We start from the raw sequence: 21283 nt of genomic DNA, 5'->3' as shown, positions 1-21283 counted from the left end.
CCAGGAACACCTTTAAGACCAACAAAGATTTATTCGGGGCGTGAGCTTTCGAGTGCAAGCACCCTTCGTCAGACTACGATCTCATACATGACAGGGAATATATGTTGTGGGGAGAGGAAAGGGAAGGCGACTGGAAGCAGCGTATAAGAACCAACTCTTTTTCTTCAAGGAACCCCACCCCTCACGTTTATTTTTTGGAAATATAACCTATTTTAGCTTGCAGGCCAGGTTCTTTCCCCCACCGCCGCCCAACAAACTGTACTCATTCCCGATCCTCCCCCCCCCCCCTTCGGGCCTTATCTTTCCGTGATGTAAATCCCCTGGAGTGTTACCGGGGCTTACTTCTGAGGAGCTCCACCCGGGCCAGGTAGCGCTTAAGCACCGGGATCCTGGCCTGCGAAGGCCCCCGAGTTTGAACCGCCATGCGAAGCGTTTGTTTGTTGCCCCATTTAGGGCCGCGCTTCGGCACCGGTTCTCCTTAAGAAGGAGCCTCCAACCACCAGGCGCCCTTGAACTCCCTCGAGGGAGGAGGCGAGCAAACTTCAGATCGTCCTGCAAGTCCACTAAGCTGCAGCTTGGATAAGGGATGAGCACTTTAAGTTTCAACATGCAGAAATTCAACAGGTGAAGACGCAGCACTCCCGGGGATGCAACTTCACCTGCTGAGTTTCTGTTCTTCGCCCAGGATTCTTCTGCGCGGCTCTTTAGCCCGAGCGAACCCTTCCCAGCATGGGGGCGCCTGTTCAGCTCCGTGGCGACCCGAGGTTTGCGGAGGGCGAGGACTTGCCTGCAGAGGGAAATCCCACGGGTGACTGGAGATTTTCGCCTGGAAGGAGAGCCCCTCGCTTCCTACCGCCCGGCTTTTTAAAGTTTTCAAGCACCGCAGTCTTCAAGGTGCCCCCTGGCTGCGATACCCCAGAGAGGGCTTTCCCAGCGAGTTCGGGATTTCCCCTCCCCGATGTATACTTTACCTTCGCCATAGTTCAAGGCGGCTTACAAGTTCACATTTAAAACGTTCAAAATAGATTACAGAATTCCCCTCCTTCAGGGCGGAGGAAGGACGCTGAAGGAAAGACGTCGGAACAAGTACAAGAAGCCCTCATTTTCCCGCTGCATTGCTTCTTTAAGCAATTCCCTGAAATTTAGGACTGGTTTAGAAGGTGGGTATTTCTTCCTAAGGAAAACAGCCGGAGCTCCGGTCTGCAACCATATCTTGTCAACAGACGGGGCGGTTTCAAAATTGCTCCGCGATGGTCCCTCAACGAAGCCCTTTGTTAGGGATGCCCAAGTCTTCTCGTGGTCTCCCCAAAAGGGCGCCTCCCCCCCCCGACTGTCGCTATGTGTTCCCAATAAACGGTCGAGTCGACAACGAACCTAAAGCAGACGCACACCCCTGCGCGTGGCGGTCCAGCCGCTTTGGATCCTTATTCTAGGCAGGTTTACTCGGATGCAAGTCTTGTTGATTTATATCTATATCTAGGGAGAGAGAGAACACTACGCCTCCAGCAAGCGTTGAGCCTCACTGAAACCAGAGGGGTCGGTCTGCCATAAATTCCAGTGGGGCCCAGGAGCCTACTGTCTCTGTGTGAACAGACAGTTACGCACTGCGCCCCCCGCCCTCGAAACGATTCCGTCGAAGACCGAAGGCGAGGGGAGGAGAGCGGCGAAGTTTGAAACTAGATCCTCAGTTGAAGGAACTGAGTCATCTTACATAGACTCTCGTGCTTTTTGTTCCTTTTCCTTCCAAGCGGAAAATCCACTTTGGGGCCAGTACAGATGATTTAAAAATGATCGCTTTTGTTCAAAACGGTAATCGCCAGTATTCGTCAGCCCTCGATAAACCTGAGATACGCGAGAGCGGAAACAAAACTCGCCGCTGCAACTCGCAGAACTACACCGCCCCCTTACCTCCCCCCCCCCCCCGGCAGGCAGCAGGGCGGAGGCATCGCAGGAGATCCACTCGGCGTCGACTCAAGTACTGCTGGATTTCGGCCCCATCGAGCTCTATTTCCCGCCTCCCCCCCACAGCCCCGCAAGCGAGCTGTTTCATTACTTGACTCCAGTGAGCTTGCCCGCTCTATAGGGCTTCAAGCGATTGCAGAGTTCTGTGTGACTCTGTATGACTGCATATTACTTTGTACCAATACCTGCTGCCCCAGAAGAACCGTAACCAAAGAAAAATAAAGGCATGCGTATTTAAGATCCCCCAACCACTACCACACAGAGGCATTTTATGGAGCAACAAACAACTGTAATTGGAAATGTCATCGTTTGCTGTAGGCCTTCCGCACACTGAAGGGGTGTTTGTGTGTGTCCACGAGTTCTGGGAATACTAATACCTCCCCGTCCCATCTATTTACTTCCGGTCGGCGCTGTTCCTCCCAAATGAGAATAGATCGCACGCCCCTCGAACCTAGGCGGAATCATAGGGCCCAGACCTACTGAGGGCGTTCCCTGGAGGTTCAGACCGTGCCTGTTTTCTGTGGATTGCCCTCACGTCGAGGCTTCCGCCCGCCTCCTCTTTTTTAACAGTCCAAGAATACTTGGGGGAACTGGCAATTCGTGGCGTCCCCCGGGCGTGGCGCTCATTCTGCGGGTTCCTCCAGAAGGAAGACCCGCGATGCCACATAAGAATTCGCCCCTCGGGTAAGAGTGCACAGGATTGCGGTTTTCTCGGTCCAGAAAATTGCTATCCTAGACATTGCTATCCTAGACACAGGATCCTACCCCCCCCCCCGCGTGGGATCTGGTTCCAAACACGTATTCAGCTGAGTTTGGACTCGGGGGCTGCACAGCTCGCCGGGGTAGGAAACCTGGGCCCCTTCCAAAGTAGCAAGGGTGTAGCGGAGCCAGACTCCATGTCCTTCCCTCCAATAAGACTACATGACCACTGGGAAGCTATGTGCTTTAGCCCCACCGAAACACATTGACCAAGGATCATCGCCCAGAGGGCGTTCTTTGTACCAACCGTCCCAACCTGGCCGCTCTGTCATTGTTTTCTACTCACAACTTTGTCGAACTCGACGCGGGCGCATAAACTTCCCATAGCAGCTGCCGATTGCGTTTGTTCTTGGTTCTCCTTTCCCCCCCATTTTATCACAGTCACCCTATGAGGTAGGTTAGGCTAAAAGAGAGGAAGTGGGCCCAAGGAGAGCAGGGACGCCTGACAACTCTCTAGACATCCAGCAGGCTTACTCTGGAGTAAGTGCGACTTGGTTCGAAAGGGCTGGGTTAAGTTATCCGAAGGCTGCAGCCTTCGCGGTGGGGTTGGCTCCCCGGTCATTTGCTCCGGCTCCCACGGCCGCCTCAGCGGCTTCTTCCTAAATCTGCACAAACTTGCTCGAAGCCGGGGAGGTTTTCTGCCGCCTCGCCCAGCCTGGGTTGCTGCGAGCGCCTGGGCGAGCCAGCCCACGCCAGTGAAAGGGTCCCCTCGAACTTCGGCTCACATGGCTTTTGGCGGCCGCGAAGCGCAGCCTTTCCCAGGGGCCAGCCAATGCAAACTGACCCGGAAGCAGAGCCTATTGAGCAAACCATCACTTACTTCCGAGTAAACACGCACAGGCTCGATTCTAAAGGAATAAAACAGACCTCGACATCCCAATCTTTCAGTCGCTGGCAACGGAGAGCCAAGCGTCGTCCCCGGGGGCTCGCGCGCGCTTACACTCGGTCCATGCTCAGAGACACGCTTGATTGGCTACGCCAGCTCCTGGCACGGAACCCTAGCGGCCAGGGCGGATTCTTCGGCCGTCCTCGCAGGGCTATGGGGCGGCGGGGTCCTCGGCAGCCACCCCTGGGCAAAGGGAAGGCCCGACGCGCGCCGCTAGCGGGCAGCCGGCAGTGCCGGCCGCTTTCAGTTTTCCTTGCGGCTCTTGGTTACTGTTTAACCTCCCCACCCACGTTTCAGTTTGTTTAGTCAATCGATCTGATGCTGCTCGGGGCTCCGCCGCCATTGAGGCCGGCTAAGATCCCCTCCAGGGCACGTGCGGGAGGCGACTGGGCGAGCGCATGAACCCGGGCGAGGGCCGCGAGCGGCGGCACCCGAGGCGGGGAGATGCTGCCGCGGATGTGAGCGGCGAGAAGGCCAGGAGCGACTCGGCCGGCCAGGTAAGTCGCCTTGCCGCTGGCGCCTCCTGGCAGACGGAGCGCAGCGCCGCCACCGCCTCCCTCGCCCAGCTCGGCCCGGGCTGCGCCACCGCCGAGACAGCCTCTCGCTGGCCCGTCGCCACAGATTGAGCAGCGGGCGATGTGGAGCCGGAGCGAGGGCTGCCTCGGCGGGGATCACGTGCCTCGGCGGGGCCTCCCTGGGCTCCAAGCGGCTGACAGCGTCGCACCCGCCGAGTCCCGAGCGCGCCTTTCCTTCCCTCCCCTCCCCTCCCCTCCCGGGTCTTTGGCAGGCCCTTGGTTCATTTCCTCCTCCGGCTCATCCAGAGCGAGCCCCGCCGTTACTGTTTATAGAATAGACTCATTCATCCCCAGAGGATTTTCGACTGTCTGCCAAGAAGAAACTAGGTTGAAAGTGAGTGGGAAGACCTCTGCCAACATCAGCACCTCCCATACCATGTTCTCTCCCCCCTTGAAATAATAATACAAATCAGGGGTCCCCAAGGTGGTGCCCATGGGCGCTGTGCCACCCATGGACACCTTTCTTGGTGCTCACCAAGTGTTTTTAAAAAATAGATGGGGTTAGGTGGAGTGTATTCTGGCATATTCTGATTGGCCATTGGATATTTTATTTCCTGGGCATTTTTTTTTTTTTAAACATGACTTTACTAGAAGCTGCCATCATAGCACAAGGAGCTTACTCTGGCTGAAAGGAAGCCGTGAGAGTCATAATATAGCTGGCACTACCTCCTGCATTTTGTGGCCCTCCCCACAACCTTACATCAGAATTACAAAGGTGCCCATTGGCCCTCAGATCTGGGAACATATTTTCAAGGAGTGGAGTTTCACAGTGCCATAGAAAATTGCTGTGGTTCCAGAAGGGATACCCTTCCTTGCTCACTTGGTGGCTGGACCTCCTTGGAGAACATTAGAAATGGTCTTTGGCTCACAAAACCTTGGGATTGAATTAATGTATTAATCTTGAAGCTATTGCAATACTTGATGGTTAGGCAGCCAGAAATTCCATGAAGTTGATTGGAGGCCTCATTATGGCCCCACCATAGACCAGGACATACCAAGAATGTTAACTTCCTCTTGAGTTCACTGAGATTTTAAATGGTTGCATAGTCATGGCGACCTTGAGTACAACCAATGCCATTCTGGCAATCTCCCTACCATTTTTTTTTAGTTAGAAGTGCTGGCGATGTGGACGAATATATGTCTTTGCTACTTCACATGTAACTTTGTTCAGTCTGAAGGTAGACTTGCAGTGGCTTCACATCTACAAGGAAACAGGATTCCTAGATTGCCAAGTATGTAACATTGTCCTGTGTTACTAAACCTCTACTGCTCTGTGTTTCTGCAAAGGGTACTTCCTAGAAGACTACCGCCAAAGATCTGGCTGGCTAGTGCACATCAGATGTGGCATTCACTGGGGTTGCCAGATCATAGGGCAGCAGAAGCTGAAATGGTTGGACTTTGAAAACTACAATAACACCTTGAGCTTTAAATCTGGATTGTCACAACCAGTGCCTCACTGCTAGCTGGACATCAGCCGTTCCATCCTTCTGTTCCTGTCTGTATTTGTTACAGACTTCACAATGCACAGCCTAGGTCCTATGATGGCTTTTTCCTTACTTAGTACTTGTTCCTTGAATACAAGTATAAAAATCCTGCAAGCAGCAAAACAATCACCTATTTAGTCTTGTATTCTGTTTCCACAGTGACCAGCTGCTACTACTGAAGGCCCCCAAGCCTCCCTCTCTTGCCTCCTCTGAACATGAAGGTTCCATTGAGCAATCATGGCTAATGGGTCCATCCATGTCTTCCGTGAATTTGCCTAATCATCCTTTCCTTCCTGTGTCCATTGACAGTGTCTTCATTGCTCTTCGATTTCCCCTCCCCCCTTATTTATCTTATGCCTTGGTTTGAAACTACATACCACTCCTGTTTTCCTCCCATTCACCTCCTGTCGATCTTGGGCTCTGGAGTTTCATCAGGATCTTTTTTCCTGTCCCCTGTGTCTTCTGCCCTTTAAGCTTCCTCTTACTATCTTCCTATCCTTTACTCTTTTAAAAAAATGATTTCTGTTTTTTTAGCCTGTTATCTATTTTACACCCTTCCTTCCACCACTTTGCCTCTTGTTAATGGGCCCTTAACTTTCCAAACTCTGACGAGCTCTTACTACTGTATAGCCTGCTCTGCAAAGCTAACTTGTATGCTTAAGGTTCAGGTATGAGGTTTAAAACCACAGCAAACTAGACGACTTTCCCTCCCCTCATGGAAGATACAACTGCAGAAATCTTTGCTTCCTGAAACAGCTTAGTCCATCTGTACAAGACACAATTTGTATGGGTCAAGAGTGAAGCCAGTAACAAAGGTGATAGTCTCCTTGTTTTCAGTTTCATTTGTTCACATGACCAGGTATTTGAAAAAAGGAAGAGGGAATCCAAGTAGGAGTCGTAGCAATATAAGAACTGCATAGGCCCTGGAGCTATCAAAGGCATGCTATTTTCTCTGTGTCTGGTCGCCCTGTTTTTTAGCTCCTGAGCTGGAATAGTGTAAAGCTCAGTGATTACATGCAGTACTTGGATTGGTTGCCGTAGGGATGCCTCTTAGTGTAGACGTTAAATACAGGAAGTGACATCTAGTAAAGAGAGCCTCTTTTCTCATGGATTCTCATGTTGCCGTTCTTTGTTGCTTACTCTTACAGACGGTTTCTGCAGAAATAGTTGATGAACACATGAAAAAGCCTTATACCGAGTCAAACCATTGGTCCATTCAGTTTAGCACTTGATTGGAAATAGTATTTCAGGCAGGGAAAAGGTTTTCTCAATATCTGCTACCTGAAAGACATCAGGGATTGAACATGGGACCCTCTGCATGCAAAGCAGATGCTCTACCAGTGACCCACAATTTACAATGCATTGCTTAGTTGTTAAGGTGCTTTATAGTAAGACTTAGCATTTATAGAGTGCGTTTCATTTGCGTGCTCCATATATTACTGTTAAGGTATCCCTGAGAGGTAGGATACATTATTATCCCAATAATATAGAAGATGAGAAAGTGGTTTGTGCCATATTTTCTTGACCATTATACTACTGCATCTTTCATGAACATTTTCAGAAAGCTTAAAGTTCTAATAACAATGTTTTTAAAGTAAGGATATATGTTTAATCATGTACTGAAGCTATGAGATTTACTTCCAAATGCAAATATATTTACAATGAAGTGCACACATGACGGTGTCTTTAAAAATACCCACATTTATAGTTTTTAGAAATGCACTGAATTCACAGGAGAAAGTCTAAAACTATGAAAGTGCTTTGTAGATTTAAAGTATAATTTTGCATGTCATGCAGTATGCACAGGATAAAAAACAAAACAAAAATATCCTCAGCAAAAACCTGAAGTATCCAGTTGAAGCCATATGCTGGGAGAATATTGTGAACCTTTTTATTGATCATCCAATTCTCTTTCTCCCCTCTTTTTTGATGTGTATAAAGAGAGTTAAGGTAGAAAGCACTTGAAATGCTCTTTTGTAACCTGGTCCATACTTCCCATAATTCCTCTTTTACTCTACAGCTTTGAGGGGAGAAAACCCAGTTTAAAATGCTGTTTTCATTGCCTGGTACTCAATTCCCTGTCCCTTTCTTCCTGTCTTACAGATGCAAGGCAGCTCTGCCTGAGGCTCACCTCATACACATTAAAAAAATCAGGTGTCGGACAAGATCCCAGTGCAGTTATCTCGTTCAGAAATGTTGTCTTTCATTTTAGTGGCTCATACAATGGGAATGTAGCAGCAGCCTCCTACTCTGTCCGTCCGATTTTTCTTAAAGTCCTGTTTATTACAATTTATTACAAGGGCAATTTCTCTTGCCATCTGTTTGACTCATCATAAATTCTTCTTTTGGTCAGTGCTTTTATAGTAAGGAGGCCTCTAGGAACAAGTTATGCCTTTTAATATGGAAGGAAATTCTGGGTGTCATGTAGTGGCAGAATGAGAAAGTAAGGCGCAGTTGAAGATCGTGTCAACGAAATAAGCATATCCTCAGTTCTGGAAGTTGTAAAACTTGGCACTGAGAGGGGAACATGTATGCACCATTTATTTCTACCGCTTCTGTTTAAGATGAATATGGGTAAGTTAGATAAGGTTCAGCATGCTAAAAAGGGATCTAGAAAAAAAGAACCAGCAGTGCTTTAGCTGTATTGCATTGTAGAGTGCAGTTTTGGTTTGTTTCCTGCTTTCATGTATTTCTTATGGCATAATTGCAGCATGGGAGGCCACTGGAAAAGTTTCTCAAAAACTCATAGTGTGACAGTGCTGAACTGTTGACACTGAATAAGTGCAATTGTTGTGGCAAGGGTGAATTAAAGCATGGCTGTTAGCAGACATCTCCATGACAGCGCTGAATGTATAAATCATAAAATGACCAACAGTGTACTAGCAACCCTCCTTTCCCCCTTTCACCAGTTGCATCCAAAGGCTATATATATGGTCTCAGAATATGGTGGGAGGGAGTATGACATAGTATCATACCTGAAGCTAAACTGGTCTGGGGCCGGTCTGTGCCTAGAGAGATCTACAAATTCTGTCTATACCGATACAGAAGAAAGGCCGATCATTTTAAAATGCAGTTTTGCTATTTATTGCAGTTAACTATAGTAAATTCATTTTTTAAAAATTGTTATTATGCGATCTCACAATCAGTCCCCACCCCCAATGTAGCATAGTATAAATAAACATATACTGTGGGGGAAAGCTGAAGAAATTGTCTACAATTACCTTAGAGAAAGAAGATTGTGAGAAGGCCTCTGCATTTAAAAGTTGCTGGAAAGGTGATGAGCAACAGTTCATTTTGTCTGGAATGGGGGCAGGTGCGAGAGTCTGTTGCCATCTGAGACATTCCAGACCTGAAGCTTTAATTATTAAAAAAAATAGCTTTTAGTTATGCAGACAAGTGGAAAACTGTACAGGCCAAGTGTAAGTAAATCTCTGACTGCCTTAAAGTTGTCAGTGAAGACAGAAGTGCTGGGATAATGGCCAACTTGTAAATAAAATGAAAAATAAATGCCAAGTGCTTGTCAAATATTATTTAAAATGTCAACAAACAGACCACTTCAATTGTGTGTGTGTCCCCCCCCCCTTCTGTTTTGCATTGAATGGCAATCCCTGTTTCCGGCATTCTTGTGATCATTCGTGTCCCATCACCAAATTCCTGGTTACAGGCCTGTGGTTGCCAAGGTCAAAAATTATATTTGATTCTAATGGAAGGAACAGTTGAAATGTAGTGCAAGCTGCTTAGGAAGCTGATGCTTTCTCTTTCAAGGAAAGGTTGGCCTGAGGATGCCACCTTTTTGAATAGTGACTCCCTAAACGGAGGCAGCCCTTGCCACCAGGCATCTGATGCATTTCCTGTCTTTGATACATGCCTGGAGCTATCACAGCTGGGGAGCATTTGAAAAACTACAATAGGGTTCATTTGGCTTGGTGAACTGTGAGTTGTTCGGGCCTCCTGTATGTTTTGCCACAGACCAGGAGACTAAAGAATCTATTGGCTTCCTTTATCCTGGCGGTTCCAAGCTGCTTGTACAGATATTTGGGCTACTTATGGGCAGTAGCAATCAGTAGGGTTCTTCTTTTGGGGGTGGAGGGGGGCAGGAACTGTCCAGTAAACCATTTAATGGAACGATGTTGGCCATAACCTGGATGACCAAGGCTAGGCCTATCACATCAGATCTCAGAAGCTAAACAAGGCTCATACCTCTGTCCCATGCCCTGCATATATACCTGTGAACAACTGTGAAGAACAAATTTAGTGGTTGCTGGTATGCTACCAATAGGATGTTCCTCCCCTGCCAGAAAAGTTTCTGTCACTCCAGAGTAAAGGGTAAAGGTATCCCCCTTTGTGCAAGCACCGAATCATGTCTGACCCTTGGGGTGACGCTCTCTAGCGTTTTCAAGGCAGACTCAATAGAGGGGGGGTTGCCAGTGCCTTCCCCAGTCATTACCATTTACCATTTACCCAGTCATTACCAGCAAGCTGGGTACTCATTTTACTGACCTCGGAAGGTTGGAAGGCTGAGTCAACCTTGAGCCGGCTGCTGGGATTGAACTCCCAGCCTCATGGGCAGAGCTTCAGACTGCATGTCTGCTGCCTTACCACTCTGCACCAAAAAAGGCTCTTGTCACCCCAAAGTAAGTACCTGTAAATGCAAGACAACCTGGATGGGGACATAAAATGAGCCCTGCTGGATCAAACCAATAGTCCATCTAGTCCAGCATCCTTTCTCACACTGTGGCCTATCAGTTCCTTCGGAGGGCCAACAGCATGGCACAGAGGCTGAGGCTTTCCCCTGATGTTAACATCTGGTGGTTGAGTGCCTCTGGATGTGAAGGTTCCCCTCAGTCACCATAGCTAGTAGTCTTTGACAGACTTATCCTCCATGAATCTAATCCCCCTTTAAAGCTGTTTGTTTCTGTGGCCATTGCTACAACTTCTGACAGCAAATTCCACATTTTAATCACTTTGTAAAGTAATACCTCCTTTGCTCTGTCCTGAACATCCTGCCCATCAGTCTCATTGGGCACCCTTGAGTTCTAGTAATATGGGAGTGTGAGAAAAATTACTCTCTTTCAACTCTGTCTATGCTATGCATATTTTCATTAACCTTTATCATGTCACCTCTTCCCTTAGTCATCTCTATTCTAAACTCTAGAGCCCCAGGCTCTTCAGCCTTTCCTCAATGAAAGGTGTTTCACCTCCCTAATAATCTTGGGTGCCCTCTGCAGTACTTCTTCCAGCTCTGCCATGTCCTTTTTGAGATACGGTGACCAGAACTGTACACCCTATTCCTAATGAGACTGCACCATAGATCTATACAGGGGCATTATAGTAATGGACATTATCAATACAAAGAGGTCACGTAGCATAAACATTCAAAATTAAATACAAAAACTGTGTATGGGATAGGCTGTACAACCATGTGTAATAATCTCAAAAACAGATTGAAGTAAATCTAAATAATCTCATTAAAATACAGTTTCTCGATGTACAGTATTACAAGTATACCAGTTATGAACTTGTTTCATTCCACTTAATCAGATACATATATTCCTCTAGGCTCTTATATAGTATACATTCTTTGGAGGTCTTGTTTAACTGTGCTAGTCAGCTGTACAGAAACCTTCTCTTGCATCCCAAGTACAGTGTGTGCAAAAGCAGGTAGATTTCTTATTACAGTTATGCTAAGCATGAAATGCAAGGCATATAGCCTAGCTTGGTTATATGAAACCAGTTCTTGCTTTTGCCTGATTTATTGTTTCTGATGGATACATGGATCCTGTGTCTATGCAGAGCCTCATGGCATAGGAAGGCTGTTCTTCTGATTACAAATGCCACCTATCATAAAGGATGGACTCAATAAAGACCTATTCCCCTAGAAAATTGTCTTGCTAATATGTAATAATTTAAAGAAAGGGTTACTTATTATACCTGCATTGGTTACATTGCATGTTGTTGATAATCAGGATCAACCCACAAACCTATGCATCTGTAATGGCTCATGAAAAATGATTGGACTTTTTTTTTGAGCTAATATCCTTAGGTTGGAGCTGTGAATGGTTTTATCATTATAAAGTACAGATGTAATAACATAATTGAAATAATTGGCAGAGATGATATCAAAAGCTAAAATGTGTTACATTTTTTCACTTTAGAAGTATTTTAATCTGTAACCCAACAGCTATGATTGAATCAGGTTTTTCACTTTACATTTTCATTTTTTTTTAAAGGGAGAAGTAAAATTCAGGTTGGAATAACACGTATAATGTCAAAGCTGAAATCTATCAAACAGAAAGAGCCAGGCTACATTTTCAAACCTTTTCCAATTGTCAATTTAAGTTAATTGAAAGCGAAAGGTCTTGGTTTCAGGATTGGGCCATTTAAACACAAGCGTGCTGCTTTCATTTCGTAGAAGGGCAATCTCCCTCCACACACGTATTTTTAAAAGGTTCATTCATAATTCTCCCTTCACACTTCTATTGGAAATGACAGAATTCATTATTTTTGAGCTTCAAACTATTTTCCTCCAACTTGGGTGATGAATTGTATGAGATTTACTTCACAACATGACATGGCAGCCCTTGAGATTTTAAAATACTATGGGCTAGCTGCCTGCCCTTTGTAACTCCTCAGGAGAAAGTACTGGAGAAAACTTTAGGCCAGACTCTGTCTTACTAACCCATAAGAAAAAGAGAAGGCTTCTATCTAGCCTTTTCAACAGTGGTAGCAACTTTTCAGGGCCTGACATTTGCTGTCCCTCTAACAGTTATTAGTCTTCGATGGACAATGATGTGGCCTCTGTCTTCTTGGTTTATTTCCAGATGCAGTAACAAACTGGGTATTTCTCCCCCTCCCTTCCTAACATATATATATTCTAATTTTATGCAAATGTTCATGACTTGTTTAACTGGGGAAAAAATTGCCTTTCATTTCGGTTAGATTAAAAAAAAATATTCTTCAGTGCCATCCTGTACTCAAGCTAGCATATACTCACTGTTACCTTAAGATGTGTGTAGCTGTTGCATTTCTGTTCATATTAATATAAAATGTGCCAGATCAAAAACTTTTTCAGGCAGAGTTTAGTTACTGTTAATGGACGACCAAAGAAGGTTCTTGATTAAAGCCTTGATTTTCTGAATTTCAGTCATTATGACAATAGAAAATGGAAATGCTGCATTTAATTAAAATGGGGCAGCACTTGTCACATACGTAAAGTTACCTCAAATCTCTTTCTACCCAACAGTGATGCCTAATTGTAGCAATGGTGATTTGTGGAAGGCTTGTGGATGGTGAAACCTGGCTGGTGGGACATTAAACGTGTCTTATTGGTTTGGTGGTATTTATGAAAGTGCTGGGAAGAGAAAGAGAGGATTTCATGGCTCTGTAGTCCCCTCTCCCCATCAGGGACCGTAGGTGGGAGATTTAAGAAAAAGAGGTATGTATTGCAGTTTGGCATTTTTTAAAAGCAGTGTTTGAGAAATGTTGGTTGGTGTCACTTCCCTCTACACCAGGCTTTCTCAACCAGGGTTTTGTGAAACTCTGGGGTTTCTTGATAGCCTTGGAAGGGTTTCCTGAATGGGTGGGAGTTAATTAATTTTTTATATATTTTTTAAATTTGTTAAACATTTATGGGTGATATGACCATATATGGCCATGTTGACCTCCTCCCACCTCCCAAATTGGCCAGTAATGGTCCTGGAGGAGGTAGGAAGGGAAGGGACCCCGGTGAGCATATCCACAGCTATCCTTCCCAATCATATTCTGCACGATCACACCACTTCTGGGGTTTTTCAAAGTCTGATGAATGTTTCAGGGGTTTCTCAATGGTAAAAAGCTGCTGTACAGGGACAAGTGCTGGAACAAGAGGAGAGAGTTTGAGAAGGTGTTTAAAACTATATTTGTGCCATACTTAATTCTGTGTGTGCATGTGCCTGATGGATAGAGGGACTGCCATCCCTTTCCCACTATACCTGCTCTGAGCCAACTGGGAAGGGCAGGCTATAAAAATAAAGTTGTTAGTATTGTTGTTATGTAAGAAAGACTGATTGGATAGTTGAACTGGGGCAAGGAAACTTTATAAAACTGTTCAAAGTGGGCAAAATGTGGTGGCCATTCATCACAGCTGATATTGACTAGGGCTTGTCTTTTTTAAGCATTCTATTTTGTCTTTGGGCACAAGGAGAATACAAAATGCTTGCCGTCATATGACATGTAATTTGACATAGCAACATTCTAGGTGTAATATCAGGCTGCCGAAATATGGATAATTTCAAGGGCCTGTGTGAAGGTTTTCTGTCAGGTTAAGGGTCAGATTAGGTAGCAGGGTTCTAGTAGAAAAAATGGCTCAAACACTTGGTCATCTTCGGACCTTGTCACCTACACAGGCAATTTCCCTAAAGCACAGTCAGTTGCCACTTACTAAACATTTTGTTTTCTGTAAACTAAAATGCAGCACAGGGGAAAAAACAACTCCAGAAATCTATGCATTTTGCCACTGGTTAATATTGGTTAACATTCCCACTCCAAACCTATTAGAACATAGCAGTAAAAAAAAATCCAGGAGTTTGTTATGCTTGTGGAGAGAGGTGGTATATAAGTTGAATAATAAATAAAGATTTATTAACTTTTAAAGTGGCCAAGTTTGGATGGATGGCATCTAGGTTCAGAAGCCTCTGGGCTAAATGAGGGAAGGAATGGTTTTATTCTGTAGGTAATTGATGTATTTTATGCTGTTTTAAATATTTTATATTAATATTATATGTATGCCACTTTTGATATTTCAGTACTGTGGAACACTTTCTTTGCTGGTCTTGGACTGTGATAAATCAATTTGATTAGAAATATAAGTTAACAGAATTTTGATTTGAAGAGATACAGCCCTGAAGACCCTTTTTAACAATACTTGTTGCATGACATGATGATATATTCAAGGGGCAGGCCTCCTCCCACAATTATTAAAAATATTAAGCATTATTAATTGTAGATTACAAAATAGATGGAAATGTATGAAAGTTTATGCCAATTGTCCAATATTTTAGATTCAAGCTATAGGTTTTGTTTTTCAAAATTAAAAAAATGTTTTGAAAAGAAACCATACTGGTTTGAATTATTTAGTGTCCAAAAAGGGGATGGGGTGAATCGAAACAACAGAAACATGCTGTCTTATGTCAAAGTGTGTTTTCAAACTCTGGACGTTTTAGTATGATGAAACAATGATCCCTACCACCACAAACAAAAACAGATTATTTCTACCTACCCCAAGATACTTTGAACATTGGCTTGCAAATGCAGTATATGTAAAGCCCATTACGCATGGGGGGGATAGTGCACATTCGGGGTGGAATGGCGGCGACTAAAATCACCGATAACGCACGGAGCCAGCTGCAACCGGCTGCAGCTTCGGTGCATGCCGCCGAAAAAGCTGCGCTAGCGAAACGCGGAAGAAAGCTGAGCTTCCGGGTGACCGGGCACAACCAGAAGTGGCGCCGGGGTTGCAGCGTGCATAATCGGTTACTCTGGGTTTTGCCGCTGTTGCGTCCCGTCCTGTGCATAAGCGGTTTGCTTCGCTTCTTCCCCCTCCGCGTTTTCCATGTGACCCGAAATTGCCATTTCAGCGGCCGTGCATAATGGGCCTAATGGTGTTTTTAAATAGTGTTGTTATAGCGTTAAAAGAGGTGAAAGTGGTAGAAGGCATCTCTGCATTTTCTGTACACACAGATGCCTGCATCCCTCTGGCACAGATTTTGAAGTACCACAAATCCTTCAGAAAATGAGGGCAAGTTTTCATTCCATGGGCAGCAATAGTTCTATGATACCAACGATACCCCCCAGTGAGTATTGCATAATTATGACCCCCCTGTTTCCCATATGGTAAACATTTATGATGTTTTAAGTCTTAATTTAGATTAATCTAGATTTCTATTTTTGTATTTTATATGTAATTTTAGCTATGTTGTGATCCACCCTGAGTCTACAAGGATAGGGTAGTTCAAATAATACGTAAATAAATAAATAACTTCATAACAATGTAATATATCAACAAATGTATCTCTCCTTAGGCTGAGAATCTTCCCTGGTATTGTTCAGTCTGTCAACTCTGAGTTGGGAAATACTTGGTGATTTGGGAGGTGGAGCCTGGGGCAGGACTTCAGGAGGACACTTTGCCAGAGAATGCACCCTGTAAAGCAGCCACTTTCTTCAGGGGAGCTGACCTCTGTTGTCTGGAGATTAGTTGTAACAGTGGGAGATACTGAGGCCCCACCTGGAGGTTGGCAACCCACTGTCTAGCTTGGTGTGGATAAGAGTTCCAACCTCTAATTTGATTAACTGGGTTTGATTCCTTGCTTCCCCACATGCAGCTAGCTGGGTGACTTTGGTCTAGTCCTGTTAGAGCTGTTCTCACAGCACTTGTTAGGGCTCTTTCAATCCCACGTATCTCACAGGGTGCCCTGTTGTGGGGAGAGGAACAGAAGGTGATTATTAGCCGTTTTGAGACTCTGTTGGGTAGTGAAAAGCATGGCATCAAAACAACTCTTCTATTATTTTCTGGCAAAGTTTGCTTCTTGTGTCAATTTCTCTCTTAAGAAAATATAAAAAAAAACAATAGAAAATGTTATTACATTTTGTTTTATTAAATCAAGTCGAAGGCCAAGAGCTTGCATCTTGATTTGATGGCTGAATCTGTCAGTTCTTGTTCTCCTTGCTGAAGCTGTGATTCAGGTAAAGTGGTTAAAATGAATTTTGTAACACAGGCAGTTGTCTCCTGGAAACCTGTTTGAGACCCTGAAGTGGTCCTCTGGAACGCTCGATGTCTTGCAAAACTGTCAGTATACTTAGCATTTAGACTTGCATGTCCCATTGCTCAGGGCTGCCAAGGTAGTAACCAGAAAGGAATCTGACTAATCTTCCCTGGGCTCCAGTCCATTGATATCTGCAATCATAGAAGTGAAACTGAATAGCTTCTATAGCTGCAAGGCAAAGGAGGGAGGAGGAGGAGACCTGAGCCCTGGAAAAACAACCAGGAGTGTCTTGAGATAAAATGAATCGGTAAGCATGTATGTGTTACAAGAGTGGCCCTTCCAGAAAATTGTGCTATTGCACATCAAATATATACTTCTGAAGCCTTTAAATGTCAATTTTTCTGCTTGGAGTATATGGTTTAAATCTTATAAGATGCAAGAAGTTAACTGGATCTTGTAAAAACACCTCTTTTCTTTTTAAAGATGAACAGTATGTGGTAGATGGTTTGTTATAATTGGTGAAATCCAAGTAGGAGTGGCCAGATAACTCCCTTTTTTCCTGTACCTACAACTCCCATCTGAATTGGGGACTAGGCAGCAGCTGTTTTTTGACTTTTAGACAGCTACTGGCAGTGATCTTCCGGTGTTCATCTTTATGGAGAAGAGTTAGTTTTTTATATCCTGCTTTTCACTGCCAAAGGAGTATGTAAGCGGCTTACAATTGTCTTGCTTTCCTCTCCCTGCAACAAACACACTTTTGAGGTACATGAGGCTGAGGGAGCTGTGACAGGACTTCTCTGTGCTAACAGCCCTAACAGGACTGTGATTGGCCCAAGGTCTCCCAGCTGGCTGCATGTAGAGGAGTGGGAAGTCAAGCCCGGCTCTTTAGATTAGAACCATTACACCATTTAGATTAGAACCATTACTCATAACCATTACACCAACCTAGCTCCCAATAGCCTCTAATACTGGAGATATTCTATTAGGGATGAAGCTGCAATTAGGTGGAATTGGGGTTGGAATAATTTCTGTTGCAAAATGATGGTGTTGGTCCTCATGTATTTTCAGTTCTTCAACAGAGCAGCACTGATGTGTTCATTTAAAAAAGAAATCTCCCATGGTACTGTCCAAATAAAGTTGTACAACATCAGTCCAACATCAGGGTGTTATTCTTTGTTCATGACCAGCCCCAAAGTGTCCTTTCTGTAATATTTGTAGTGGCTATAGAAGCACATTTCCAGAACCATAGGCTAATCCGTGGTGGGATGGAAACCTGATGTGTGAGATGAGACTGTCAAAGGCCTATCTCCTGCTGACGAGAAGCATTTAATTCTGTTATTGGGATATGAGATTCTAGATCACTGTTGAAAATCGATAAGTTGCTAAAGGTCAGCCTTACAGCTTGACCTAAATCCATTTAGAGCCACTTTATATACCTCATTAGTCATGTAATTTAAAGGTAAAATGCCTTGCCCACATACTGTTACCCAGTGTCATTAGTGTGTTTATTTTTATTTTTCCCGTCACAAAGTGTCTTGATAACCGTGTATATGCCTGGTGGTCTCTAGACACTTACATTTACAGAATAAATAGATCAGAGGTTTTCACATTGTGGTCTAGAAAGCTTTTCCTGGTGGTTTGCAAACAACTGATGGATGACTTGATGGTATATCTTCTTCCTTATTTACAGAGCCTAAATCATATTAGTAGAAACTAAAAACCCATTTAACTATCCCTCCCCCTTATCCTCTCCATATGAACAATTTGCTGTAACTTCAAAATGATCTTGCAGTCCTGAGCATGAGGAATGAACTTGTGCATGTTTGACATATGATTTTCAAGGCAAAACTCTCAGTGATTTTGTATGGAATCATCATTTTTTTCTGGGGACAGCAACTAGAAGTTATTTTGTAGGTCTGTCTTCTGAAAACTATGTTTACTTCAAATTAATAGTTCAAGTTCCTTTTAGCAGGAGGACATGTGCAAAATAAGCCAAACCCCCTACTACTATCCACCTGAACTATGGCCACTATATTTCCTATGCTGTTTAAGTCATTTTATTAAACAAGCTGGTCTGGCGTGAGGTATCTTAAGAGCATCATGGGATGGGGCTGCCCACTCTGGTTTGGGAAATAGCTGAAGACTTTGGGGCTGGAGCCAGGAGTGAATGGGTTATATTATAAATATATTTCTTTACAATTTAGTGTATATCCGGTAACTGGCTCGTGGGGAGAACAATAAATACAACCTCACAATAAAATACACATAAATCATCAAAAAGATCCAATCTGTAAAATAATTGTCAGTGAACTAAAACCCTATCCCCAATCCCGCTCACAGAAGAATGTAAAAACCATGGGGGGGGCATAGTGATTGACCAGATCTTATTTGCTCAGTAGCCAGCTCATATTTTGCTTTTTGGGGTTAGTTCTTTCAGAAACCAACAGAAAGGAATGGCAAACCATTACTTGGATCCTAGGGTTCATAAGCTTTGTTCACTGTTACTTTGAACTTTCAACTAGCCCAAAGGGAATGCAGTGTTTACAAGCTTTAAGTGGGAGGTATGACTTTTCCTGGACCTGAAAGTGTCAAGGGGTTTAGGTGGAGGAGAGCCAAGTGGTGGTCAGTTCAGGAGGCTGGTCATATTGTTTTCGAAGCATTCTAGGAATTCACATTATGGTTTTTTTAAATGAGCAGAAGAGTATTGTCTATTTTAGTACTTTCCTGTGTACTGACCTAGCAACCAGCACCAACAATATACAGCGTTTTTCAGACCATCTTATCTTGTTTAATCCCCCTTTTCTGTTAACTCTGCAACAGCAGAAATGGCTGCATGCCCCTGAAACTCAGGTTTGTTGATGAATCAAAAAGAATTTGCAGAACCTGTGAGAATGGGACGCCTAGGATTGGTTGTGGCCCACTTTCCTATTTGTGATTTTCTTTCTCCCTCCTCCGTTTTCATTTTGTTTGAGATTGAATTTTAGAAGGAGCTTTGTTCCAGACAGTAGCTTATAGCTGTGAGTTGCAGAGATGAGATTTCGTGGAATCAGAGAACTAATACACAAACAGAAAATATGTGAAAATTGAAATGACAAGGTAGAGTAGCTTGGTTGTTGAGGTAGATAAAATAACCAGGTTTTCAGGGAAACGAGAGAGGGGATGGGGGATATATATATGGATTTAGCTGAAATAGTTGTTGAGTTAGTGTGCCTATATTATAAAAAAGTTGCTAAAACAGAAAGCTGTTTTACTCTTCTGTAAAATGTTGACAGATTAGCAATGGTACTTCTGTTGTACTGTCTACTGGATTTGCAAAAAAAAAAAAAGATTAAAAATCAACATTATTGTCTCCATCTTATTTTTTACATTTGCCATGGCTGTTTTGCATTGGATCCTTATAAGTCCAGTCCAGCAATAGGAAACTTGGAAATGTATTTTCACAACAGGTAATCCCTTCTGTGAGTGTGAGTCTGAGGACCCCAAGAGCCACTATTTGTCCCATTAGGGAGGCCTATATGTAATAATGATAATGATAATAATGATAATGATAATGATAATGATAATGTATAGCCCACCTTCCTGCTTGGCTTATGGCAGCTAATAACATGATTTATATAATTTACATTGATAAACAATTTTTTTGAACATTTAAACTAAATTATATTATCCAAACCATACTAAATTATATTCGTAAACTGCTCTCCTAACCCCATAGTGGGGAGCCCAACTCTGTAAGGTGGGTTGGTGTTTCCGTGGATAGCTTATTTGCTGCTTTGTTGGTAGGGAGGCCATTGTTTTTTAGGTGTAAATTTCCTTGTCTCAGCTTAGGCCTGGTGGAGCAGCTCCGTCTTGCAGGCCCTCCAGAACTGTTTAAGGTCCTGAAGGGTGCTGATCTCATCAGGGAGAGTGTTCTACCAGGTTAGAGCCAGGAATGAACAGGCCCTGGCTCTGGTTGAGCCCAGTTTTACTCCTTTTAGGCCAGGGATCCTGAGCAATTTCTGTTCGCTGGATCTTAGTGCTCCTTGGGAGGTTTAGTGGAAGAGGCGGTTCCATCAGTATAGGAGTCCCAGACCTGTTTAGGGCTTGAAAGGATAGCACCAGAACCTTGGATGTGATTTGGTCTGATCTGGAGCCGGTGCAGTTGGGAGAACACTGGTGTGATATAGGCTCTCCATTTAGTCCCAGTAAGGACTCATGCTGCTGCATGCGGGACCAGCTGGAACTTCTGGATCAGCTTCAAGGGCAGCCCTGCATAGAGCAAGTTACAGAAGTCCAGTCTGGAGGTGACCATTGCGTGGCAGCTCGGTCAGTTTCCAACTGGCACAGTGCAAGTTGTCGCATTTGGTGAAGGTGGTAGATCTGGCAGGCAATCTGGGCCTTCATAGATCTGCATCCAGAATCATGCTCAGACTTGAGACAGTGGTTGCAGGTGTTAAACAGACCTCCATCTAGTTCAGGGAGATGCATTGTATCTGCTTCAGTGTGCTAGCCCAGCCAGAGGACCCCTGTCTTTGCTGGATTTAATTTCAGCTGACACATCTTGAGCTAGTCCACCACAGCCAAATATTTGGCCAGAGAGTCTGGGGTTGTTGGCTATTTCTGCTGGATCAGCAGAAATAGCTATCAGCATATATAAGTCTCCCCAATAGGACAAATATTGCCTCTCTGGAGCTGTTTGAACTCAGGAAAGTGGTCTGGTGAAAGGCTTCAGTGCCATCTTCCCATGTGCCATTGTCCCAATTCACAGGAACCCCCCCCCCCAGTGTGTTTGGAATTTGTTTCTGAGCGCAACACTCATAGTGCATATCAACTCCAAAGTCCTTTTGGATTCGTGGCTCTGTGTTTCCTTGAGGATGAAAATGAGAGCCAGTGTGATGT

General features: G+C 44.3%; 1 protein-coding gene across 4 annotated transcripts in view; it reads left to right on the top strand.

Moving 5' to 3' along the window:
• The first annotated feature begins 3907 nt into the window (after window positions 1-3907).
• Window positions 3908-21283, top strand: part of HNF4G (hepatocyte nuclear factor 4 gamma) — a 71686-nt gene continuing 54310 nt past the window's right edge. Inside the window, exons 1-2 of one of the 4 annotated variants that reach the window (XM_077352118.1) lie at window positions 3923-4104; window positions 15384-15496. In XM_077352118.1, coding sequence (XP_077208233.1) covers window positions 15436-15496 — 61 coding nt within the window. In that variant the 5' untranslated portion in view covers window positions 3923-4104; window positions 15384-15435. Of the gene's footprint in view, window positions 4105-13083; window positions 13102-15383; window positions 15497-21283 lie in introns of those variants that run through there. The other 3 variants (XM_077352117.1, XM_077352120.1, XM_077352121.1) reach the window with 3 other exon arrangements.

Source organism: Paroedura picta, chromosome 9 (assembly GCF_049243985.1).
Source record: "Paroedura picta isolate Pp20150507F chromosome 9, Ppicta_v3.0, whole genome shotgun sequence".
In the NCBI taxonomy this organism is placed as follows: Eukaryota; Metazoa; Chordata; class Lepidosauria; order Squamata; family Gekkonidae; genus Paroedura; species Paroedura picta.
Note: the sequence above shows the minus strand (reverse complement) of the source record. Positions and strands in the feature narration are given on the sequence as shown.